This window comes from Pseudophryne corroboree, chromosome 6 (assembly GCF_028390025.1).
Source record: "Pseudophryne corroboree isolate aPseCor3 chromosome 6, aPseCor3.hap2, whole genome shotgun sequence".
NCBI lineage: Eukaryota > Metazoa > Chordata > Amphibia > Anura > Myobatrachidae > Pseudophryne > Pseudophryne corroboree.
The window spans coordinates 787,726,005-787,753,156 of NC_086449.1; the positions used below are offsets into that span (position 1 = coordinate 787,726,005).

Genomic DNA, 27,152 nt, shown 5'->3' on the forward strand with positions numbered 1-27,152 from the left:
GTGTCTTTCCGCATGACACTAGTTTCATAGTGTTCCAGAATGGTTCTCCAGAATTACTAGTACAGATTGAGTTTAAAAAATAATCCATTGTTTTATTGTCTCATTTGTCGGGATCTTTGGCCCCAGTGGCTGGGAGTGATGACTTGTGTATTCTGCTCATCTGCCTTGGCAATGCAAGGGCCTTTTTAAGAAAAGGGTGTAGAGGGTGGCACAGCATTCCGGAAGCGCAAGTCTTGTCCCCTTCATGTGTGTATGCCGCCCCCCTGCCACATTTTTCACTAAAGCTATGTTGGGATGTTAATGGATTCACAAGGTTTTAGTGACAGGTGACCGCAGAATAAGAACAGGCATATAATTAGGATAATCTCTAACCACTATATTGTCATCACTATTGACAAGGAGCAACAGGCATAGAGGATCGTCTGCAAGACGGAGTGCCGGACACGATCGCCGCTTTAAGAGAAGCTGGAATAAACGTCTGGGTGCTGACCGGTGACAAACAGGAAACAGCCGTTAACATCGCCTACTCCTGCCAACTCCTGGATCAGAGCGATATGGTTTTTACGATCAATACTGAGAGCAAGGTATACAGAACCCTTCTCATATAATGCATGATATTTCTATAATCCACATTATGCTTCTTTGATTGAGGACAACATTGCTTGTACAGTGCATGACTAGGGTATCCTCGCAGTGCAAATGCCAGCTGATGGGACAGACAGAGTGCTATATAATTTGTCATGCCTGGCGCAATCCGTGGTGGAATTACTGCAGCTCCAGGGGTGCAGCGGCTAAAGGTCTTGAGGACGAGTGGGACTTGTTCCTGTAAAACTTGTTTAGTTTGTGGCATTTCTGTAAATTTAGCGGCCGAGCGCATCAATAGACGTCATAAGGTTTTTGTCAGAGCCAAAAGCATTTGAAGTGCTGCATGCTTGTGATTCTTCTGGTGAACGCATTGTCAGCAAAGGTCATGGAACTGTGCATACAATTTTCTTTGTCATTGTGGCAAAGCCCTGTTAAAACATATGTGCCTATTATGTGTATAAGGTTTGGTTAGCAGTTTTGTAGGTATCTTACTGGAACACTTGCTTCTGTACACAGTATGTCCTATCAAATGCTATTATATACCCATGGAAATATATTGATTTATTCTAAACTGCTTCTTTTGTTATGTTGCTCATTGCCCACTACCATATTTCTGTTATTGGACATTTAATTTAAAAAAAGCAAAAGTAACAACAATTTTTAAAGGCTTTTACAACCTTACATATCAAAAATAGACTATTATAAGGAAAAGAAAAGACTAAAGAACTGAAGCAGAACAAAGTAGACACTAAATAGTTTTGTTTATTTGAGAGAAATCATTTTTCAGCGCACCATCTCTAGGTAGTTAGTTAAATTTCTCTGTAACATATGCAATTTACATGTGCTGTAGATTACACGGGGACTAATAGTGTAATTCATATGTTGTTCATTTGCATCCCTGCATACACGGGTTGGGTACGGCTTGCCGGCAGTTAAGATTTCAGAATACCGACCCCAACATCCAAACTGCCATAATCCTGACAGGGGCATATGCAACTAAACTAACCCTAACCCTCCCCTCCCACAGCCTAACAACATTCCCCTACCACCACACACACACACACGCACGCACGCACGCACACACACACACACACACCCTAACAGCAACCCCCCACACACAGCCTAACCCTAACCATCCCCGTCATATTTACGTTCGGGATTCCAGCTGTCGGAACTCCAGTGTCGGCATTCAGACAGGTGTCAAGATTCCAGCACCGGTTTCCTGACCGCTGCATCCAGTATACACAATATCTGCATGCGGTCTATCCTCATTTGTATTTATCCAGGTGTTCTTTTCCACTGGAGCTTCAGTTGCACCAAATAGCCCACCTTGGCCGCCCCAAGCGCCTCCCCCCCTCACGTACATCTTATTCACATAAATAAAACAACTGGTAGTAATAAAACTACATTGCTAGATTACACAGACCAATTTGATGTGCGACATTTGTGCATCTGTGTGTGACGGAGTCTGAATCTGTATATGAAGTGCTGCAATGCCGCAGCTTTTCCTCATGCCGAGTTGCGTTGTGCATAATCTGTGACTTTGCACACGTGGAAAAAACAATTCCTGGGTGGTTGAAAATGCAGCCTGGCATCTATAGTACACTATTGCCCTTATTTATCAATGAGTGATAAATATCACTGTGAGTGATAAATTGCACCAGCCAATCAGCTCCTAACTTCCATGTTACAGGCTGTGTTTGAAAATGACAGGAGCAGATTGGCTGGTGCGATTTATCACTCACAGTGAAATTTATCACTCATTAATAAATATGGGCAAATGAGCGGCTTTCTCCTGATTCCGAAATGCGCATAAGATGTAAAATGTAAAGGAAAAGATGCTGTTCTTCTCCGATCGTCTCAGTCGCACCGGACACCTGGCGCCGTATAAAGTATAGATGCAAGGTGTATGAGACCATCTGTATAATTCTCAGCCATTTAGTTTAAGCAGAAGATATAATCATACACCTCCCTACATTTGTGCTTCTTAATCTGTTTCCTTTGTTAAATGACCATACTATTTTATTAATTTAAATGTAGATATTACTTAGCCTGAAACCATTTTAATTGAATCATAAATAATTGACAAACCGGTTTTGTGCAGTGAGTAACGTCTCTAGATTGTGACACTCTGTTTAAGTGATTGCGCTTTAACGCTATTATATGCGTCACATGACAAATTACATATAACAAACCTGTTTGGATGCAATGACGGTAAGTCTAGATGTCTGACAACTATTTTAAAGGGACAGCTCCCTCTTTTTTTCCATTGTCCCTTTGATGAAACACTATGGAGCCCTCATAGTTACCTGGAGAAGCAGCGTGTTGCTACCACTGCTGGGGTTTATAACTGTGCAGACAATTTTATGGCATGAAGAACGGTTTGCAATGAATGCAGTAACTGTCCGATGTGTAATGTAATGGTGTCTTTAGAATCGGATGTTGCGTTCATTACAGACTGCCAGTCCAGGCAGATATGGACAACCTCTCCAACATGGACTGGTAATCCAAATCCTCCCAACGCTAGCGGCTGCAATCAGATAAAAGCTGCCGTTCCGTCAGGGAGAACCGTCACCAAAGAATTACATGGCTAGGAAGGAAGGGGGAGCACGGTTAGAAGGAAGCGTGTACCCTAAAGTAGACAAGTGCTTTAAAATTGTCCCGGGTAACTATTCGAAATCAATCTGTGATGTATTATCTTCTACTGTAATACAGTTGTGTTTCCGCACAAAAACATTCACAACAGGAAATTACAGTATATATTAGGTTAACAACCAACTATTGGTATCACATATGCTGGTATTGCTAATGTTATTTGTTGGTGGTGCACCAAGGGTACAGTTAAAACTACTGGTTAGTCAATTCACAAAAGACAAGAAAGAAAGACCCTTTGTTGGTGCACTCGTTAAAGAAAGAAAAATAATGAAGAATTAAAACCTCACTTTTAATAGAGTTGAGCCTCATCCTGGGAGAACCACCTTCATGATCATGGTATCTCCCGTGCCAGGTAAGCATACATACCTGACAGGGGAGATACCATGATCATGAAGGTGGTTCTCCCAGGGCGAGGCTCACCTCTATTAAAAGTGAAGTTTTAATTCTTCAATATTTTTCATTATATTTCTTACTTTAACAAGTGCACTAACAAAGGGTCTTTCTTTCTTGTCATTTGGGAATGTATTATCCTCTGTTTAGAAGGTGCAGCAGATTCCGCTGCGCAATCAAAAAATATATAACTGGAGCAAAATCAGTAAGTAGCAGGTGATACAATAGCGTACAATTCAATAGAAAATACAGTAGTATAAAAACCAGTTACGTAAGTAAACACAATTTGAGCAAATGATGCCATTCCTTGGGGGCAAGGAGACCTGGACAAAGGGAGGTCCTTTCTGCTAATGAGAATTAACATATGAGAGGCAATAGGGTGGAGAGAGACGGACAGGTGGAGTGAGAAGTAGAAGTAACTTAGGAAGGGTGGAAGGAAACAGACATAAGGGTGGAGTAATGGAGCACAAGGGGCTGGTGGAGTGTATGCAGAAGGAGCAGGTGGAGCTTGGGGAAGGAGCTGTCTAAGATGGGGTCAGGTGGGCAAGCGAGAAAACGGTGAAGTGAGGGAGCGCTTTAAAGATTAGCGGTTGGGGAGAGTCTGGTCTAGGTCAGGTCAGGTCCTCACTGTGTAATGAACACAAGGAACAACGGTTCAAGTTTGAAGGAACTTCAGTAAACCAGCTATTGTTGGTTGGGCAAGATGTGGAAGATGCTTCCAAATGGCAGAAACAAATGCCTGTATATAGTAAAGAAGAAAACAAATGCCATGTGAAACTTTCTTTTAATTAATAACAAAAAAAGCTAAAATAACATTACAAGATTGCACAGGCGTTTCTATAATGGGTGCAGTGTGTGCGGTGCACACAGGCCCCTGAGTCCAGAGGGGGGGCCCCCACCACACACGCTGCACCCATTTTCTGAATACTCACCCCTCCGGATTCCCACGGCGACGTCCACGGCGGTATTAAAACTCTGTGAAAATGGCCCAGCGGCCATTTTCACGGAGTTCTGCGCATACGCTGTAGAGAAATCTCAGGGAAAATGGCCGCTGCGCCATTTTCCCGGAGATCTGCACATGCGCAGTAGAGTCTGAGCCCTCTAGTGCTCAGACTCTCAGCACTGCCGGCAGAGAGGAGGCGGCCCGAACGGAGGAGGCTGTACCCGGGCCTCCTCTTCTCTTAAAGCGCCCCTGCAAGATTGGAATACTCTGTTGATCGAGCATCTTGCTATAATCTTAATAATACAAGGAACAAGTATTAGCATTAAACATTTGCCCGGCGTCGGCATTCCAAGCAGTGGCGGTATTCCGGCGTCAGGATCCTGACCGGATCCCCCTTAGAAAGGGTATCTAGAATGTGTGTGCTAAAGTAGGGCTTTTTGTTTAGAAAAATAAATTAAATGAATCAACAAACCTGGTCCATTATCAGATAAGACCAAACGTTATGCAGCGCTGTACAGTAATGTCAGGATAGTCTGTGTACTGTGATTCAGTCCAAATCCTACATTCATTTGTCCACTGATCTTAATAAAAGTAGTCTGTTATCATTATAAACTGTGCTATAGGGGAGGCTGATAATAAAATACTTCCTCTTCCTTGTACAAGGTCAGTTTTGTGAAAGATAAAGGGATCCCATTCTCAAACATGTTTGTGACGCTCCCTGTACTGTTTGGCAAGCGTCTCGTACTTTAGATGTTGCAATGCAAAAACAACAATATGGCATGCCGCGGCTATGCAGCCTAAACAAACAGCAATCCCTAGAAGACCAGGAACATGCCTGGGGGCTGTGGGAACTTGGGTGTGCCTCCACTTGGAATATTGCACAATAGAGGTAGCAACATTTAACCCATTTTGTACTGTTATACAGATGGGTCCACGGTTATCTTGACTAGTTTTTTGCGCCTAGGCACAACATGACTTATTAGCATAAACCATTCATCTGTAGTTCTCAGCTGCAATACAATACAGAGAGCAAATACAGCAGGGGATTAAGTCCGACTGGCCAGTCTCAGTTAATTCTATTAAAGGTCAAGATACAGTAAATGTGGACCCATCTGCATTACACTCAATAATGCAACTAGCTGATATAGTGGCACATAAAGGAGGACAGTATTTAAGGCAGATACAGTAAATCTATGTATGAAATAAATACAATACTCTGTCCCATTTTTCAAAGCCAATCTCCGCCTTGTCTCTAAAGTAGACCTTTCCATAGTCATTCTTCTTCTTCTTTTCCGACAGTATAATTTCCTAATTTTAATACAGAGTGAAGGAAAAAAATACAACATTACTGTATGTACACTATAAAAGTTATTAATATTAGCTGCAAACTAAAGTGTCAACCAAACAATTTCAGTGACTTGGGGGGGATTTATCAAAGTTTGGAGTGAGATAAAGTATTACCCATCACGTCTTAACTGTCACTTTACAGGCTGTGTTTGAAAAATGACAGGAGCTAATTGGTTGGTACTTTGGGGTCTATGTACTAAGGCACAGAGAGAGATAAAGGGGTCTATGGACTAAGCCTGTGAGAGAAAGTACCAATCAGCTCCATACTGCCATGTTACAGGCTGTGTTTGAAAAATGACAATTAGGAGCTGGTTGGTTGGTAATTCATCTCTCTTAAAGGGGTCAATCCAATTAGCCGTGATAATCTCGTGGATGCGAGTCATCGCGGCAGTGACTTTACGTTATGGTGGCCCAAATTCGCAGAAAAGTGCTCACCCCATAGAGGTCTGAGTGAGTAATTTTGTGCGAATTGGGGTGAAGGGTGCTGGTATCCGTTTGGATGGTCGATGTTATGGTCGACAGTCATTAGGTCGACCACTATTGGTCGACATTGACATGGTCGACATGGACACATGGTCGACACATTAAAAGGTCAACGTGAGTTTTTTTTTTTTTTAAATAATTTTGTGGAACTTTTCCATATTTTCCGATCCACGTGGACTTCGATTGGCAACGGTATCCTGTGCCGAGCGCAGCGGGGCACTTTGCCCGAAGCATGGCGAGTGGACACAATGCACTAATTGGTGTTCCCCGTCACTTTACGCAGAAAACGACACCAAATAAACTTAAAAAAACTCATGTCAACCTTTTCCTGTGTCGACCATTTCCTGTGTCGACCATTTGTCCATGTCGACTATGCCAATATCGACCAATAGTGGTCGACCTAATGACTGTCAACCATAACATGGTCGACCATTCATACCGGAACCAAAGGTGCTAGATTGGGTGCCGTTTCCGGCGTTGAAACGTTGTGACAAGGGCACATTGCACCCTTCGCGGCTAATTGGCTCGACCCCCTAAGTCTTAGTACATAGACCCTAAAGTACCAGCCAATCAGCTTCTTCTGTAACTGCCATGTAGCAGGCTGTGTTTGAAAAATGACAGGAGCTGATTGGTTAATAGATTATCTTTCTCCACTTTCACTCTCCCAAGAATTAGTACATCTGCCCCTATGTCTTTCCAAGCATTGATAAATCTCCTCCTTTATCTCTTTCCACTTTACAGTATCTTTCACCAAGCTACGATAAATATCAACCTATGGGGCAGATTTACCAACGAGTTATACTCTAGTTTTCATTCATTAAATGGTGCTTCTGCCAATCAACTCTTAATTGTCATGTGTTTGAAAAATGACACTAAGGAGCTGATTGGCTGGGGCACCATTTATCATTCATAATGAACGTTATCAAGAATATCCATCGCTAGTTAATCTGCCCCTTAATATGAAAAACAAAAACAAATTGTGTGTCCCTTGCAGTGGCGCACCAAGGGGGGGGGGGGCTTCCGAGCACCCAGAAACCCCCCTCCACCATAATTTTTTTTTTGCTGCATGAGTATTATTAATGGCTGTCTAGTGTCCTCTGCAGCCTGCTGTCTTCCTGGTGGCACTTGTATGTGCTTAATAAAAGTTTACTTTAATTTAATTATAGTACATATCTATCCATGTGCATACATATATGCACACGTGTATACATATAAACACAAACGCACATATGCTATATATACGTGTACTGTATGTGTGTGTGTGTGTGTGTGTGTATATATATATATATATATATATATATTTGTGTATGTATGCTATGTGTATATGTGTGTGTATGTATGTGTGTGTGTGTGTATATATATATATATATATATATATATATATACACACACACAGACACACCAGTTTTACGGACCCAGCATATACTGGGTCACCTCAGTCTCCACCCCCGTGCTTGGATCCACCCAGTTCTGGAACCCCCCCCCCATGCAAATCCTGCGTTTGCTACTGCCTTGTCATTGTTTAGTGACTCTCTTGTTCTGGATGTATGGAGAAAAATGTGATCCCTTTGTTGAAAATTTGGGCAAGTAGCAGCTTTCTCATGTTGTGTCTTACAGGAGACCTGCGAGTCCATCCTAGACTGCACTCTGGAGGAAGTCAAAAAGTTTTCTCCTGAGAAAAAAAAGAAGCGCTTCTTCCAGAGAAAGAGGACAGGACCTGACCCTGAGGCGGAGATGGCTCCTCCAAAAGTTGGACTGGTGATCGATGGGAGGACTTTAAATGTTGTTTTCCAAGGTGGTTTGGAGGCCAAATTTCTGGAGCTGAGCAAGTACTGCCGTTCGGTCTTGTGCTGCCGTGCAACTCCTCTGCAGAAGAGTTTGGTGGTCAATCTAGTACGGGACAAGTTAAAGGTCATGACGCTTTCCATAGGTAATTTTTTTGGCCTATGAACATTAAATAGAAACTTTTTAACTACAGTCAGAGTTTCCATGTGGATGTAATATATGTGGCAATGATTCTTTGTAACCATAATGCATATCCTCAGCACGATTGGTGTAGTGGTTAGCATTACCACCTCCCAGCACTGAGATCTAGGGTCTGCCTTGATTTGCACAAGTGCACTTACTGTAGTTCTAAGAAGGAGCAAACCAGCAGTTATAGAGTAGCATCCCCTTGCACAGTTGGAAAGGAGGAGATTGGTGGGGTAAAGGCATTCCATCATATCTGTGTGTTTCATTTTGCCGAGCAGCACAGCAATGGTTATTTTAGTCCACATAGTTCCATTCTTTAGTAAAATAATGGTGCACAGGGCGCATATGCAGAATTGTGCCCTCGCACGGCTGTTTCCTCTATGCCTAAGATGTTGGATTTTGCATCAGCTCAGAGCTAGCATTGTAATAAAACATTTCACCCACAAAATTGCCACCTGTAATGAGAGAGTGCCCATCACGTGATCTCATGATCGGCATATAAATATGACCTATGCTGTATGAGGATAAAGCATGGAGATGCATTGAAGTGAAAGGATCGTTCCAGAAGGGTAGGAAGTTGGACTTTTTACGTAACGTTCATACTTTTGCACAGTGCACATCTTCTACGTATAGGGTGGTGCAACCTTTGTGATGCAGCTCCCAATATCTGCGAGGAGGCGTACATCGCAACGTGTGGTGTGCGGTTTGTTCAGGCGCAATGATGCAAAATCGAGGCGTTGTGCGGGGCTCCTTGGTTGCTCTACATCAGTGGTTCTCAAACTCAGTCCGCAGGACCCCTCACGGTTCACGTTTTCCATTTCACCCGGCAGCTGCTCTGTGTATCACCAACTGTCACATTTTAAAAATCTACAGGTGACCTGCAAAACATGAACCGTGTGGGGTCCTGAGGACAGAGTTTGAGAACCTGTGATCTACATGAATGGCCCTCAGTGTAGCTATTTCCTGTGATCAGTGCAGATTTCACTCTATACGCATGACTTAAGAATAAGTGTTTACATACTAGTAATCCTCTAACTCCACAACTACTGTTATTACAGGTGATGGTGCTAATGATGTTAGTATGATTCAGGCTGCAGACATTGGGATTGGAATCTCCGGACAAGAAGGCATGCAGGTACATTCCAAAAACACTTATCATAGATTCTGACTGCAATTAGTATCTTGTCTTCTCAGATGAGACCTTTGTATTAACCTCAGTGCAAAACCAATGCTGACATTCAGCGTTATGTAGCAGCAGCAGGGATGCCATCAGGGGTCACTGCTGGGACTGCAGCCCTGGGCTCAGACAGGGAGGGGGGGCACTGGCGGCCTCTGACACTCTGACAGCTGTGCTGTCAGCGCCACAGAGCAATGTTGGGCTGCTGGCGGCCATCCAATGATACTGCATACCAAGTTGCAGGCTCTCAGTGACTGGCTGGCGTGCAGGCTGGAGGGAAGTAGGGGGCTGGGATCTGCTATCATTGATCAGCGGCGCTGCTACCAAGAGGCCGCCTGCTATTGCTGGAACCTTCTCTCAGCACCGTCTAACTGGGTTGTTCTACTCTGGGGCTGGCCGCTGCTTTCACTGTCCCCTCATCACCTACGTGTTGACTTCTGGGCTGTCACTACAGGCTTCAGTTTTTACAGAGCCGCACCTGGGGTTTGGCTGATTAATTCGGGGGCGGGCTCTCAGTAGCTAGATGGGAATTGGCCAAACTTGTTACTTGGCTACTAGTACTTGCGGTGGCCACTGGCTGTCCTGCATCAAACCACTAAATTCTCACCAACACCTCAGGTAAGAGTATGGTGGGAAGGGGGGCCCTGCCTATTTTGTCAGTCCCGGGCCCCTGTTTGATGGCAGCCCCGAGCAACAGGACATGTTGAATGTTACTTTCTGCGCTTTAGCTGTGAAATTAATGAAGATGATCAATTAGGGAAGAGCGTCCCTTGTCATTTTTTTTTACCTGAAGTTACCGAAACCAGTAGCACTACAGTATACTGTATGACTGGTTTTACCAAGATATATGTCTTTGGAGACAAAAAAAATAAAAGGAACTGACTTAATAAATAGTGCACACACGAATTCCAGCATGAAATCACTATTTTCTGCATTTATTGGCAAAATAAAGTAAAAAAACCAAAATAAAAAGAACCCTAAAGACAATACATATGTAATCTATCCACTGACCCACAAAATCCTTCAATTGAGGAAGTTGAGAAATGCTTACCGATTTTCTGGCTGCCCCCTCCTGCACAACAGGGGGCGTGGTATCATCATATATGGCGGGAGTGAAGGCATCGTCGCGGCCCTGCCCCTACTCTACATTGCCCAAATTACCAACATTGCAAAGCGGGAGGCAGAGCTACGATTATGCGATTCAGTACAAATTGCATCATAGCCCCAACCGCTGCTCCAGGAGACTTGTCCACTTTTCCGGGCGACAGAACGCCACCTGATTTTCGGGAGCCTCCCAGCCGTTCCGGGAGAGTAGGCAAGTATGAGTTGAGAGGTTTATATAATAACCAGCTGATTATCCAAAATTCTAGAAATGGGGTGACCTTCGCTGGGATTCCCAGTAATATCAGCGACTCCGAATTATTACTTATCTCTATATCTTGGCAGTGTGTGGTTTCTCTTACATGGTAAATAATCCTGAAGAGTGATTCTTCTTATCTTCTTCTTATTAACAAGTCCAAGAGATTCCATGTATCAAGTAGTCAAAATAGTGTAGAAGTTGCCTATAGCAACCAGCCAGCTCTGTACTTGATTTATCAAGTACGTTCTATAAACTGATAGGTATGTTTAACTCACTTCTCCAGTGTTTCTGGGCTGTGATGTCGCATGCAGCGCTCCAACATAGCGACAAGAGTGACATGTTGCAGGTATTTGGGGGCGGAAACAGGCAGCATTGCAGAAAACGGGTCAGCCCCATTTTCTGAGCGTGCTAAAGCCAATGGGTGCAGCAATGTGAAATTTCCATCCATCCTGAGTAACCTGGAGATATTCAGATGACCGATGTTCATGCAGATTATCCAGTGCTGCTTCTTTGCCCACAGCAGCGGACCAGAGAGGCCGGCCGGAGGCGTCTACATACACAAGACCGCTCCTGCGGTACTAGCATATTATCACACAGCCGCTATGTACAAATACATACTGGCTGTGTGAACTGAGTCCATCCCGGAATTGAGCCCAAACTTCCATATGTATCCAATGCAGAATTTAAAGCGAAGTGTGTTGTACGCCTGGCCAGTAAAAAAATCTTTTCACACCTATTTTCATATTTGTCATTGTTAGTATTGTTCTGTTGTTTTATAACTAGAAATCTATACAGTATCTCATTGTACTTTTCTTGATTGCAGGCGGTAATGTCCAGCGATTTTGCCATTTCCCGCTTCAAGCATCTCAAGAAACTACTGTTGGTCCACGGTCATTGGTGCTACACTCGATTGGCAAAAATGGTTATCTATTTCTTCTACAAAAATGTGGTAGGTTTAATGAAAAATGACCTACAGGTATATCTGTTGTTGAGGGGGGGGCCTGGACAGAAATTGCACACTGGCCCCCTCCTTTTTTAATAAGCCCCTCCCCTCTATCTCGTTATATTGGAAAAATGGTGGTCAAGCTGGCTTGGAAACACATTACTAAAGTGAGACAGACAACTGATACATATTTGGTCTACATTCTATGCCATCTGCTCTCCAAAGCTGCATTTGTGGCTTAGATGTCCTGATGTACCGTACCAAGGAGGACAAAAAGCTATAGGAAACATAGGTTTGTTGTCATCATGGATGTTAGATAATGTGAATCTAAATGTCAGTAATCTGTTGTCCCCTACAACCATAAATGGTTAAAAATCTAAATTTGAGGTATTGGCATCGCAATAGCCCCTGTAGACATTGCGGTGACTTGGAGACACTGGGTGTCTTGTGGGCGCTAGGGGTCTGCGGGAGCTATTGCTGTGCCGTTGCCTGGACATGGAGATATGTGTCTGCGGTCCTGTTGCACCTGCCCCCATTGAAAAGGTCCCTCCCAAAATGGCTGCTACCTCAGAGTAGACAGTTATTAAGGATGCTAGAGGAGGCGGCGGCCATTTTGGGAGATACATTTTTAATGGGGGCAGGTGCGACATGACCGCAGGCCCAAGACAGCCAGAAGGGTGGAATTCTCTGATAAAGAGCAGACCTCCTGACAAAACCCTGACAGCCAGCAGGTACCATGGATTGGGGGGGGGATGGGAGGGGGGGGGTTTGCGTCTGAAACCTTTTTTGCGCTTGCGGTTGCCTAATTTAGAGTTACGCCACTGATTTGAGGAACAACAATTTTATTAAGACCGGAAATAACACACATACCGTATGAGACAGGTTTGATGCTCTCCTAATAATATGCAGCTGTCTCTAGCAACAAGACAAATCTTCATATTCTGCGGAGCTGCTTTATGAGTAATCTATGTATAGTCACTAATTGATTATAGCATCCATCAAATTAAATTAGCGCTAACAATTTGCATAAACATCACATTATTTAAGATGCTTATAGTCAACTCTTGAAACAATTTTAGTGTAGGAATATGTGCGAAGATGGAGCGTGAGGTTATATAAACTTGCAGTTGTCATGGCAACCTTTTTTTTTCTTCTAAAATATATATTTTTTATAATGTTGTTTTTTGTATTTATCACAGTTCAAAAATCGGCATGTTTTTGTTAAAAGTTTAACAATGCAAGTGATGTGATTAAGGCAAATGAACCTAATTTGTATTAATGAGTTGCACAGAGATGATCTTTTAAATTAGGCAAAAAGTACTATAACTTTAAATAACGATGCAATTTTCTTTGACATATTTAAGGATTATAGAGTTCGAAAACTATTTAACTGTTTTGTGTTCTTCCATTATTATCACTGTTCAATAGAAAAAAAAATCTCATTAATCCCAGAATGCTTGCCACAAACATAAAAGCTCCATTATCTTACCCATTAACTTGAGATTAATTTAATCATGTTAATAAATGAACATGATCATTCTGCAGGGACAATGGATGCGCAGGAATAAGATCTGTTTCTCTAGTTTAAATTATTTTAAAAACAGTTGATATAGAAGCCAGACCTGTCATCAGTGTTATCTTAGTATAAGACAATGGAGAATATTTTAAATGGAGAGAGATAAAGTAGAAACCAATCAGCTCCCAACTGTCCTTTTTCAAACTAAGCCTCTGAAATGACATGTAGGAACTGATTGGTTAGTACTTTTATCTCCACTTTATCATTCTCCAATCTTTGATAAATATCCCCCTATGCGTTATCCTACTGGCATCCGTACGTACAGTAAAAAGGCTTTTTTGTTTTATTGGATCTGGGACAGATAAGAAACTTAAAGTGGCCCAAATATTGTGAAAGGAACCTCAAGTTGTGGAGATGTCCAGAAATGATCACATGGAGTCCGCCATGTTCCACATATGTGTGTGATTCACACATCAGGATGTGTCTAGCTCTTTAAACAATCTCTTCTCTGGTCCTTCAAGCACACCACTAGTGGTTAACAGACCAACTGGTTGGAGACTGTGCTGTTTCTGCCCACCTGCTGTTAACCCTTTGATCACCAAAGCTTCTTTGTTGCTTACCTGCAACCTGGAATGATGGGACCCTGTTTGGAAAAGAGAGACAGATACGATTCACCTTCTTCAAAGTAATGGGTGAACATTGTAGGACCCAACTCAGCCCAGTCCCGAAAGTGGATTCCATGTTTTATGATGATGGTCTCCTTTCCTCCGAAACAGCCCTAATATTGTATTAACAGTGTAATTTGCTATATTTAAATAGGCCCTCTCCCAACTAAACCTGATATGAAATTAATGCAATTTTTTAAATAGAATATTTCCCCCCAACCAGGACTGACATCACATTAATAGTAGTCACATAAACTACATACCCAATTAAATGGTCGGCCAATTCCTGTTCTGTCTGCTTGCCTTTGTGCAGAAAGAGAACATGACCGTTCCTGCCCTATAGTATAACCATTTTATAAATGTATCCAACTGCACCCTTCTCTCACCACTCCCTGAGCACACGTTCTGTCTACTCCCTTCATCTGCCATCAGTCCCTGTATATTTCCATAAATGTCATGCACCTTTGTCCTCCTTGATGTCCCATTGATATTGTGTGTAATAGAGAAGTCTCATATTGCCCATGTATGAAAAAGCAAGCTTTTATCCTCAAGCAGTATGGTTCACATCTCATGTCTTTTCCTTTCCAGGCTTATGTTAACTTGCTGTTCTGGTTCCAGTTCTTCTGCGGTTTCTCAGGGACTACTATGATAGACTACTGGCAACTGATCTTTTTCAACCTCTTCTTCACATCCTTGCCTCCTCTCGTTTTTGGGGTAATGGACAAAGACGTATCAGCAGAGACTCTCATGAGTTTGCCGGATCTTTACAAAAGTGGGCAGAAATCGGAGGTACGCAATAGCTACTCTTCATAATCCAAGCTCCACATTTTATTGACCGTCAATACAATTATAGGTTTCTTTTATTCAAATTATCTTTGGTAACTTTGATTCCAGAAAAAATAGATACGTATTAATATTATATAACAAGGCAAAAAAATTTTGTATTGGAACATCTGTGTTAGTATTTAATTGTATAAGTTGCATCAACTAAACTTGTGTCTGCTATTTGTCAGACTACAACATGGAGACACAAAGTGATTTATGAAAAATTATTATTGACTTTCAATGACGTAAGATAATCTGTATATGGTTAAATGAGATATGGTAGTGATTCATGCAACCTACCCAGAACGCTTAATACTATATTTACAGTAGCTTATACACTGGTTGTATTTTTCAGCTTTGTGACTATATGCTAGGAAGAGCCATCAACCATCGACGGCTAAACTCCGTCAATGGTAGATGGATATGACATTGATGGTTGAGATCCAATGGGTGGTACAGAGCCTCCTGATTTTTCTTTTTTCTTGGTGCCGGGACGTGGAGCCTAGCTCTACCCCCTGACATGACTTTCGAAGCCTAGCCTCCTACCTCTGATTGGCCGACTATCTGCAGAATAATAGACCACCAGTGGATAAACCATTGATGGTTCCCTGTTGATAGTTTCATACCATCGAGGTTTGCCACCAATGGTACCTTCAATCCTGACCATCAATGGGTAACCCACCAATGTCCATCACTACTATATGCTGTAATCTGTGACGTTAAGAGGCTCCGAGCTGAGCTGTGAGTTTACTTTTACCTTGTCCATTTCACCAGTTTTGAAACACAGTGCAAAATATACACAAATGCATACCTATGGTTCTGTATTTAACTTAAGTTACATCAGTTTAAGGATTGCACGGTTGTCTAGTGGAATTTCATTGTAAAATATAGGCTAACAAGCATAGTGTAGGCAACTCCCATAGATGATCGGCTAGTTTCCGAGCGTTATGGTGACTGTAATGCCTGGGAATCTTGCCAGCCAATCATCACGGAGTGCGTTGCCATAATAGCTGTAATTACGATATCTGTAATTGTGATTTATTGTTCTGTAGATGCCTTTTGCCAAAATGATCATAGCTCATTTACATTTGTATTGGCTACTAATGCCGTGTAGTGTACTTGTAACATATATTTCCTATATAGAAATGTAACAATGGGCAATGTTTTTGGTATCTCTCTTTCCATACTGATGAGTCTCTTTATTCACAGTCCTACAGGATGTCTACATTTTGGATCATCATCCTTGATGCCTTCTACCAGAGTCTTGTCTGTTTCTTTGTTCCGTTCTTTGTAAGTACTTAGAATTATGATTTTCCATTTCTTGAAAATATGGGGCAGGTACATCCAACCTTGTAAAGAATTCAGGTGGAGAAGTTTTCCAATGCAACCAATAAGAATAAAGCTATCATTTTCTAGAATGTACAGATAAGTCCCCCTTCAATTCTTGCCGCTAGCCATGTCAATCGCAAGACGTTTGTTGCAACTAAAGTGCCCGCGGCTGTTTGCTGCAACTAGCCGTGAGCGGTTGCGAACATATCGTGGCAAGGATGAGGGAGGGCACATCTGTATATGAGAAAAGATAACTAGAAGCTGTTCAGTTGCAATGGGCAACTTCTCCACCTGTCCTTTTTAGGAGGTCTGGTAAATCTCCTCTGATATGTCATAGTAGATTGGTTGTAGTATCACAATACTGCAATTAAATATTTTGTGTATACTTTTCAAGCTGGGTACACATTAGATGATTTTTTGATTGATTTGTTGTTTTGAGCCTAATCGGAACGATAAATCGTCAACATCTTCCAGTGTGTACGCACTATCGCATGCTCCCGTGCGTTGTTTGTCTCATCTTCCCATCTGCCGTATCATGCAGGTCAATCTGATGATATCATCAACGATTTTCACCCAATCGTCTAGTGTATACACCCTACCTACATGTGTTCCTGATATATCGTTAACGACCCAATGACCAAATGACTCAAGATATATCGTCCGGTCATTTGTAAGATTGCACAGTGTGTATGCACTATGGGGGTCATTCCGAGTTGATCGCACGCTAGCTGTTTTTAGCAGCCGTGCAAACGCATAGTCGCCGCCCACGGGGGAGTGTATTTTCGCTTTGCAAGTGTGCGAACACCTGTGCAGCCGAGGTCTGCAAAAACATTTTGTGCGGTTTCAGAGTGGGTCTGAACTTACTCAGCCCTTGTGATCACTTCAGTCTTTTTGGTGCCGGAATTGACGTCACACACCCGCCCTCCAAACGCCCGGATATGCCTGCGTCTTCCCTACCACTCCCAGAAAATGGTCAGTTGCCACCCATAAACGCCCTCTTTCTGTCAATCTTCTTGCGATCGGCTGTGCGTATAGATTCTTCGTTAAAGCCATAGCTCAGCAACGATCCGCATTGTACCTGTACGAAGCGCGTGCGCATTGCGGTGCATACTTATGCGCAGTAGAGACCTGATCGCAGCGCAGTGAAAATCGGCAGCGTGTGATCAACTCTGAATGACCCCCTATATCGTCTGTCCAGGAGAACAAGGAAAATCGGGACGGCCGTCGCGTTCTTTGCACATTGTCTAATGTTCACCCAGCTTTAGACATATACTGTATAGAATCTCAGTCTTGTATTAGTAGAGCATAATGTACATAGAAGCCAGTTGGAATAAACTCTGTAAAGCGTAAATTAATACATTTAAAAATATTTCTGTTCAGCGTTGGCATGAGTCTTTATGAAGCGCTAAAATGAAATCTGTCAATTTAATATTTCTCTTTTTTTTCTCATTTAAGACTTACTATAAATCTGGGATCAGTCTCTTGTCATTTGGAACCCCTATTAACACTGTAGCTCTCCTAACTATTTTGCTACACCTTGCTATTGAGATAAAAACTTGGGTAAGTTTTGAAATAGCAGTTTTTATTTCTTTATGATCTAATAGTAAAACGGTGATTTGTTTCAGATGTGGGGTTACAGTGGATAAAGCACTATTAAACAGGCTAAATAACAGACATATTTATTCCAAATAATTTTTACAAATATATGTCCAAAAAGGGTGCTTTCACACCTTTTTCACACTATTTTAGTATAACCTGAATGTACTAATCGGCTTTTGGAGGATAATTTGTTAAATTCTCCTCCAAGCCCTTAAATTCAAATTTTTATAGTAACCAGATCGCATTTCCCATGCTTATAATAGGAAATGCAATTGATTCAAATTTTAATTGTAAAAGAAATACCAGAGGGAGCGTTGTGATAATAACGCTATCTTCAGATAGTGTTAATAGGGCTTTACTCCAGTTCCCCTATTTCTGCACACTGCTGGCAGTGAACGCTGACCTTGGATCCAGCCTTCACTGCCAGCAATCTCATCACTATGTAAAAAAAAAAAAAAAGCAGACTCGTCACTGTGGGGAAAAAAAAAGTAATACTTATTTCCCAGGGTCTGGTGATCCATGATCCGGTGAGGGCAGCCCGACAGCTGAATGCTGTGCTCCTGCTGTAACCCCCAGTGCAGTAAAGAAATGCTGTGAAGCCAGCATTTCACTTTACAGCACTGGGAGTCCCAGCAGAGCACAGGATCAGATGACCAACCTGCCTTCCCGGATCATTATTCACCAGTCCTGGTTGCAGGTAATACCCCTTTCAGACCGCCTGAGGCGGATCGCACACGGGAGCCTGGCACGGGATCTCCCATTGTGCAAACGGCCTCAGGCGCCTGGCTGCCGCTGTCTGCAACTTGGCATATTACCGGGTTGGTGACGTCAGCGCTGATGCGGCAGGGACGGCGCTTGGAGATCACAGAGAGTGAACGGGAAACGGGTTGCATTGACCCGGCTCCCGTTCACACCACACAGTGAGCCGGGTTGAACACGAGTTCAACCCTGCTCGCGCCCAGGGTTGAAATACAGGGTCGCTCGACCCGGTATTTCAACCCTTGCACCTTTCAGACCGCACCTGAACACGGCTCATCTAATGGTATTTTTACTGAATCGTAGGCTGTGTACACACTTTGCAATACGTTGTTCCTACAGACAATGAACAATATATCACTAAGTGCATCTGGGAGGGCAAATTTTAATGTACATCCAGTTTTGATATCTGGCCATACATATCGAGCGGCTGATTGGTAAGTGTCTGTAGCTTCCCAAACCGATCGCTCGCTTGGCAGGGTGGCCTGTCGATTGCCCAGTGGAATCCTTTCTCAGCATCTAGTCTGGTACCCGCTCTTTAATGCCAGCTGAAAACGTAAAGAAAAACATGTTTGTTTTATTTTCAGTGCTGATCTTTATTAGCCTGCTGTTAAAAGACTGTGTTCTTATTTTCATTTAACCGAACGCATGTTCTTATGACGTGTTTTTCCTTTACAGACAATTATCCATTGGGTCACAATTATAGGAAGCGTTGTCGCCTACTTTGTTGTTGCGTTGGCCTACAGTGCTATCTGTCTTTCGTGTGAAGTGCCAAGCCCATATTGGGTAATGGAGGTTCAGATGTCAGACCCCATGTTCTATTTAGTCTGCATTATTACACCAGTCATTGCCCTCTTACCAAGGTAAGCATAATTAGTGCTTCTCTCCGCTAGCTGACTAACTAACTAACCAACCAACTAACTAACCAACCCATCCTCAGTTTCTTCCCTCCAGTAGCTGACAATGAAGTCTATGTTCTCAACTAATCACCTCACACTACACCCTTACCCCTGTACCCATTCCCTGACAACTACTATCTCTCCCTCCCTACCACCACCTCCAACTCATCTCTCCAACTAGTCTCCATCCACTGGCACATTTGTATCCTTCTCTCAAAATGAGCTCATCTTGCCAATCCTAAATATTTTAACCCAATCTCTCTCTAAGTACCACCCGATTTTATTCCTCCTATGTGCATACAAGCTAATTGAGCAACTTTTGTGCAACCGTCTTGTTGCTGTGGATAGCACGATTGTGCAGTGTCCAAGATGCCCCATGGTGGAGGCATCATATCCCTTACCAAGATGTCCACCGCTTGGTCTTCTGCGCATGCGCAGTGCCATTATGTCATTCAGAATGAGAGCCACAGTGAAACACAGACATGTTCAACTTATCTCAGGTGAGAACCTGCGATTTATACTTTAGAGGGACAGATTTTAGGCTATTGCTGTGCCACTACCTCTTGTATGTGTGCCGCTACCAACATATAGCACCGATTGATGGGTGTACATGCTCCACTCATGCTCCACTCTCTCATTCAGATATTGTGTGTATGCAACTGTGAGTACAGCTGTACAACAAGACTGCTGCTCAATAAACCAAAGTACTTACACTTGGGGTGTCTAGTGCAGTAGTTCCCAAACTCTGTCCTTAAGTACCCCCAGCAGTTTCCTGGTATCCTCATAGAATTACAAGTGAAATAATTAGCTCCACCTGTGGATCATTTAAAATATGTCAGTGAGTAATGAGTGCACCTGCTGAGTGATCTAGAAAACATGAAATGTGGGGGGGGATCCTTGAGGACCAAGTTTTGGAACCATTGGTGTAATGTAATTGATGATTCCGCTGGTGTACACTATCTACTCTGCTTATTACCACCATATACTGTAGTACACACATATTCGACACAACTATCTCGTTTTCTCCTTTCTCACTTCACCCTAGAATCACTGCAGTCAGGCTTACATTACCAACAGTCAACTTCTACTTCATTCACAAAAGTGATCAATGATCTACTAAAGAAAAGTCTCTAAATTTATCATCCTGGACCTCTCTGATGTTTTTTGACAGTGTTGAACACCCTCAATTCTGGCATAACCTTCACTCCATTGCTTTTGTGACACATCTTTCCTGGTTCAGGTTCTACCTTTCAATCCGCTCCATTAGTGACTGTACCTATGGAATATCATCTACTCCACTTCCACTGGTTGAGGTCCCACAAGGGTCTATTCTCAGCCCTCTGCTTTTGTCACTGTATACGTCTCTTTATCCTACAGTACCACCTCAATGATGATGACACACAAACGGGAGGCAATCAATTTGCAGGCTGTCTGGATCCTGGCAGTCAGGATACCAATGCCGGAATCCCGAGAGCCAGAATATCGTCTCATAGGGGCTATTTCACTTGTGGGTATCAACGACATCCATAGAGTGCGAATAGATCCTATGGCGAGCCCGCAATGGGACTTGTAGCGCTCGCTCCGCTGCCGGCATTCTGCCAGGTGGGATGCCGCTGTCGGGATGCTGACAGCAGCATCCCGTCCTCCAGGAATACATAAATATTCCCACAAAAAACAAAAGCTCAACTCCCCTAACCTCTCTCCTGCTGTATCATTGTCTATAACTGTCTCTGCTATCTAAACATGGATGTCCCAGTCCTCTCTAAATCTCAGCTTATCCAAAAGTGAGCATATTCCATTTCCCAGAGTCACACTTCCCCTCAAATCTCTTTCAACATCTATGACACCATTATTTCCCAGTCTCCCAAGCCCGCTGCCTTAATGTCACATTTAGCTCTGCCCTCTGCTGTACTCCTTACATTCAGCCTCTCTTCTGTCACCTCAGTTTAATATTTTGGTAAATATATTCCATTTTTTACTACCAAAATTATGTTACACTCTCTCGTCATTTCCCACCTTGACTACTGCAACAGTCAACAGTTGACTTGAGCTGGCCTGGTGGTGTCCTGTGCTCTGGATTTGAACCTTGGGAATGCTAGGAACCCACCAGATGAAGTTACCTGCTCACAGTTGGTGGACCCATATTTTTGGCCAAAATAATGCTAAGCACCTCAATTTTATATTGCCGAGTTTATTATAATTACACTGATTATCATTGTTTAGTACTTAGTGTGCACTTGCATTATCTCTTTTTTTTCCCTATGCGGAACAAATAGAATTAGCATGTTTAGAATTAGGGTGTGCAGTACAAGACCCCTAGATTTCTAGAAATGTAAAATAAGTACTGCCTCTACTTTAGTGGTAACAAATACATTATTAAATAATTAAATATGTCTTTCAATTACCATATTCTGTGTGCCCCAGTTGAGCAATTTTGCAATTGTTTGTCTTTCTTGAACAGGTATTTTTTTATCTCACTGAGAGGGACATGTGGAGTTGCCCCCACTACAGAAGCTCATAAATTTGATAAACTGAGTAAAGAAGAGAGAGAATTGAAAATACAGGACTGGAAAGAAAGAAATAATCAGGCTTCGAACCCTTGTAATTCAACATTAAACACAGATTTTCTACCCTCGACTCCAGAAAGGGGGCTTCACAACGTTTGTTCCCCCATCTATGAGGAATGTTCACCTAGAAACGCGGATACTTCAAAATCCCCATTACCAAAATCTGTTCCCAATGCCGTAGCTCCGGCTAGAGGTGTTACGGATCTTTTAAGGGAAAACTCAGAAGACTTTTCTAGAGCCAGCCACCGCAGATCTATAAGTACTGTCACTGTCTAGAGATGGACATTTTTGGGAAGTTGCACGTTTTCTCCCAATGTATATGCACATTTTGGACAACCTCTGATTAACCCATATTGGGCAAAGAAACAGAGGTGAATGGTGCCTCTTTAATTCAGCTGTGAAGTTGTTTACACTCCGAGGACCAATATGATAAACCCAAATAATGGGTGCAGACTTTTCAAATGAAGGAAGGATGAATAGCCATGGACTTCTTGACTGTTCATAAATGTATGTGTCTATTTTTAGGAGCTGCTGGCAGACTGCCTTATAATGAACGTTTACAATAATCAGGTTTCTTCTTAATACCTCTGAGTTTTTGTCCACGCATTCCTCCATGTTATGGTCAGAAATGCGTCTGTAGTGTTTCGACCTCCCTCCTGGAGAACAACCAACGTATGTAAGCTCACAACAATTTTATATTAGCCAGTGGGTATAGACTAATTTGCCAATACCATGAATAGGCCACAAGTGACAATGGATGAAAACTCCCATCATTCCTAGTCAGCAAGGAATTGATGGATCGAGTGAAGATAATAGGGCTTGTAGTCTGCCAAACCGATTGCACAAAATCCAATAACTTGAATTAGTATATGTTTTGTTAGTCTGTAAAACTGGTGAAAGAATTTTGAATCATGCCTATCTATTGTATTTAATGTCACATTTCTCAGTTTGCAATGACAGTGGTTCTTTTAAATATGAAACCTGGTCTGGCAAAGTGTATAGATTTTCTCTCCAACGTCCTATACACAAGCCTCAATCTAGCTTATGCCAAAATCGTATGGTGCCAAGTAAATAAAACATTACTTTTTCCTACACATCACAAATCCTGATTTTAATGTTGAATGCATTGTATTACGGCTCACATAATGCAATTTTTTTTTTTTATAAAATGTGTGAAGTTGTGAGCATAGGACACTGTATAATTTAAACAATTTTTTATTCATTGAAATATTTGCATTTTTGTTAAATTAAATCTATTTATCTAGTACTCCGTTTGTTTTCTTTAGTTTACTTTTAAATAGTGAGGATGATATTTCGTGGGAAGTTTCATCGCATCAGTAGAACAAAACTGATTGAAATGCTCTACTTGAGATTTTCGCAAACAATTGCAATCATTTAAGGGTATTTTATTACTTTCAAAAATAGACCTCCATTAGTGATAAATAATGGACTTTGCATAAGTCTGGCAATGCTTTATGCACAGTAGGCAAAGATCAATAATGGTGTGTGGTTAACCTTGTTCCATAGATAGTTACAGTAATGGATGGGAGCTGATTTCCAATGCAGTTGCATTTCCCTATCCGTCAAATTAATGAGGAGCAAAAGGGTGTGATTCAATTAGCCAAAAAGTGGAGTCTGTTCAATAGTTTACAGTTTAAGACAAGCACATATTTAATAGATGTCTCCTCCTCAACACACCATACTCTGTATCATTTAGCATGCAGTCCCTATTGAGCGCCGTGTGCTAATTTTATCCTGCACTTAACTAGTTTTTTTTTTTTTTTATGATCACTTAGTTTCCAGAGGAAACAGATTATCACAGTATATTTGTATTACTCTGGAGTCCGTTAATGTGACAGAGGAGTGGAGCACCAGCTGGTTGTATACAGGGTGATTCAAAAGTCGCAGTACACCCTTTTGTTTCAAAAACTGTGCAGGAAATAGGAAAAACTGAATACTCCGGTAAGGTATGGTTGAGGTGGGCTATCTTTTAGGGTATGTACCGAACATGGGTGCCATCTTGAAATCGGCCATCTTGAATCTAAGTCAGTTGTTTCAACTGGAAAGGGGGTCGTGTAACATGTCAAACAACATCAGAATTTGCTGAAAAGTTTATTGCTGCAAACCGATTTGAAATAGCAGTTATGGCTCAAAAGTTACAACACTTTTTTTGTTGCAGGTAACTGAAGATGGCTTTGACAAAAGAGGAAAGAGTTGAGGTCATTTTGATGTCTGGAGAACAAAGTTTCCATGTCATAGCTGCAGATTTTAACAACCGGCACCTAGACAGACCTCCAATTTTACATAACACTGTCAGGTGCCTAATTTCCAAATTCCAAGAAACTGGGACTGTGGCTGACAAGTCACAGAGTGGTTGTCTAAAAAGTGCTACTGACGAGACAACCTCAACAATGGTTTTGGCTCTTCACGACGGATGCCAAAACCATTGTTGAGGTTGTCTTGTCAGTAGCGCTTTTTGGATGACCGCTCTGTGACTTGTCAGCCACAGTCCCAGTTTCTCGGAATTTGGAAATTAGGCACCTGACAGTGTTTTGTGAAACTGGAGGTCTTTCTGGGTGCTGGTTGTTAAAATCTCTAGCTATCAAACGGAGATTTTGCTCTCCAGACATCAAAATGACCTCAATTCTCTCCTCTTTTGTCAAAGCCATCTTCAGTTACCTGCAACAAAAAAAGTGTTGTAACTTTTGAACCATAACTGCTATTTCAAATATGTTTACAGCAATAAACTTTTCAGCATATTCTGATGTTGTTTGACATGTTACACGGCCACTTTTCCATTTGAATAAACGGACATAGATTCAAGATGGCCGATTTCAAGATGGCGCCCATGTTTGGTACATACCCTAAAAGATAGCCCACCTCACCCATACCTTACTGGAGTATTCAGTTTTCCCATTTCCTGCACAGTTTTTGAAACAAAAGGGTGTACTGCGACTTTTGAATCACCCTATATAATCATGCCCCTACAGTTGTTTTGGGGTACTGCAAGTACAAATTATATTTTAGTTTACAACCTGTTCGCTACTCTTAACACGTTGGGTAAAATGTTATAGCCTGCAATTTGCACGCTGTGTGAGCATTTGTGTGAGTCTGCCCGTATTTTTAAAGCGGTAATCATTTACATGGTAAAACCAACCTGCTATCTAGAAGTCGATGGGTCTCCCCTTGTCCGCTTTAGAAGGTTTGATGCATCTTGCCCTTAATATCTTAAATTCATTCTTCCTGTCATCAAATGTGCGGGCATTTGTGCGATGATGATGGCTGCGGCAACAGTCACCAAAGCTGCAGAGCTTCCTGGGCAAGACTTCTGTAGTTGGCTTATTTTTGGCAATTTGGGTAATAAAAACACCCATTTTTGCATACTGACCAAAGATCATTAACCAGAACATCATGGGAAACTCAAGGCTTCTATGGTAGCGTGCAACTAGTTGAATCACTTTCTAAAACATGTTTCTAAGCCTCTTACAAGCCACATCATGCTACAATGTATGTGTTAATAACACCGAATTGCAAGAACAGGAAGCTGCCCCCTGGTGTAGCGTTTACAGATCCCATTCACCACTGTAATTAATTAGTATCCTGTTTTTTTTTATCACGTTTACCGCAATGGCCTTGTGACAGTGGACAGATTTAGCCATTTTCCTTGCTTTTATTAAACAATTAAAAAACCCCAACTATCCTGGAAAAGACTTGCAACTAGTTAATATGGCTGCCACCAAAAGACTTATGTGGTGGTTTTTGCCAATGCGTAGTCTAAGTATGTACTAATTAAGAATAATTTAAACACGTCATGGGTAGAATTTGTTTTTTTAAATAGCCTTTGGTAGACTGATGACATACTATAAGGGATCTTTAAAAATGATACAAGTTTGTCTAATGACATAAATTGCAATATTCAGTGATGATTCACAAAAAAAAAATGTATTTGTAACAAATTATCTTTGTGAAGAAATCCAATAATGCAATTTAATTATCTATGAATAAAGGGTTATTCTCAACTATATTTTTGAAAACTATTTTTAAACAAAATATATATATATATATATATATATGATAATTTGACCATCTGAATACTTGATTTTGACTGAGTGCATTGGTAAAATAGTCACCAGATTAGACCCCCGTTAGATTAACGAATCCTGTTTACTTACTAAGGTACACTTCTATAATCTATTTCATCGAGACACCTTCATCTCCAAAATTGGTTTATGTACGCATTGTATCATGTTGCAGTTTGGAAAGCCGTTTTATATATTGTGAAAATGCCCTGATAAGCAGTTCAGTATTAATCATTGTTCTGAACGATTTACAGAAACTGGAAGATTATATTTCAGAGTCATTCGTGTTTGGGAGTAAGGCAAACATCATTCACTGAAGAGCGATCTTCGTCTAGAATAAAGACTTTCAAAGCAGATCTGCAAATCTGTCTTATGTTGGACTTCCTAATATCTGCCTCAGAGTCATCATTTTGAAGTTCTTTAAAATCTAGTCCCTGTGATCACTGTAAATTCTGGATATGTATTAAAATGTATGACCTGTATCAATAAGTTTCTATAGAGAAATTTGAACGAAACGGTCATTAATTAAAAAATGATTACTATGTTTTATTGGTAGATTATAGATATTCTAATAGAAGGACCTTATCACATTTCTGGGAGTGAGGAAAAGAGGGGGACATGGTTAATATATTATCATATTTATTATTATTTATCACCGTTCTCCATCATAGTGTTGAGATATACAGTGCATGGTTTAATGTACATATTCTAACATCTTTTGTGTACTATATGCAAGTACAACCATGTATTCTACGTATATCTGACAGTCAAGTTCTGAGCACCCAACTGTGTAATAGTTCTGAATTCATGTTGTAATATGCATTTAATTGCACCCTCCACCTTTTATATGGAAATATATATATATATATATATATATATAGTGTAATTACTCTATATCTATGTTCTGCTGGTGCTCGTATAGGGGGAGATATCTCAAACCCTCTAAAAAGTAAAGGTAGAGAGGTTGCCCATGGCAACCAATCATTCGTTGTCTAATGAAAGCTGTTATCTTTTTTTTTTTTAAGGGTTACCTTATGTAATCAGAAATGTTGTCAATGTTTTT

At 41.6% G+C, this 27,152-nt stretch overlaps 1 protein-coding gene across 2 annotated transcripts in view; it reads left to right on the forward strand.

Moving 5' to 3' along the window:
* The window catches only part of ATP10B (ATPase phospholipid transporting 10B (putative)), a 650,716-nt gene extending 627,466 nt beyond the window's left edge, over positions 1-23,250 (forward strand). The window contains exons 16-24 of one of the 2 annotated variants that reach the window (XM_063928760.1): positions 400-584; positions 8,021-8,333; positions 9,433-9,509; positions 11,735-11,860; positions 14,624-14,824; positions 16,070-16,150; positions 17,645-17,749; positions 19,223-19,407; positions 21,905-23,249. In XM_063928760.1, coding sequence (XP_063784830.1) covers positions 400-584; positions 8,021-8,333; positions 9,433-9,509; positions 11,735-11,860; positions 14,624-14,824; positions 16,070-16,150; positions 17,645-17,749; positions 19,223-19,407; positions 21,905-22,286 — 1,655 coding nt within the window. In that variant the 3' untranslated portion in view covers positions 22,287-23,249. Of the gene's footprint in view, positions 1-399; positions 585-8,020; positions 8,334-9,432; positions 9,510-11,734; positions 11,861-14,623; positions 14,825-16,069; positions 16,151-17,644; positions 17,750-19,222; positions 19,408-21,904 lie in introns of both variants that reach the window. The other variant, XM_063928761.1, reaches the window with a different exon arrangement.
* The last annotated feature ends 3,902 nt before the right edge of the window (positions 23,251-27,152 follow it).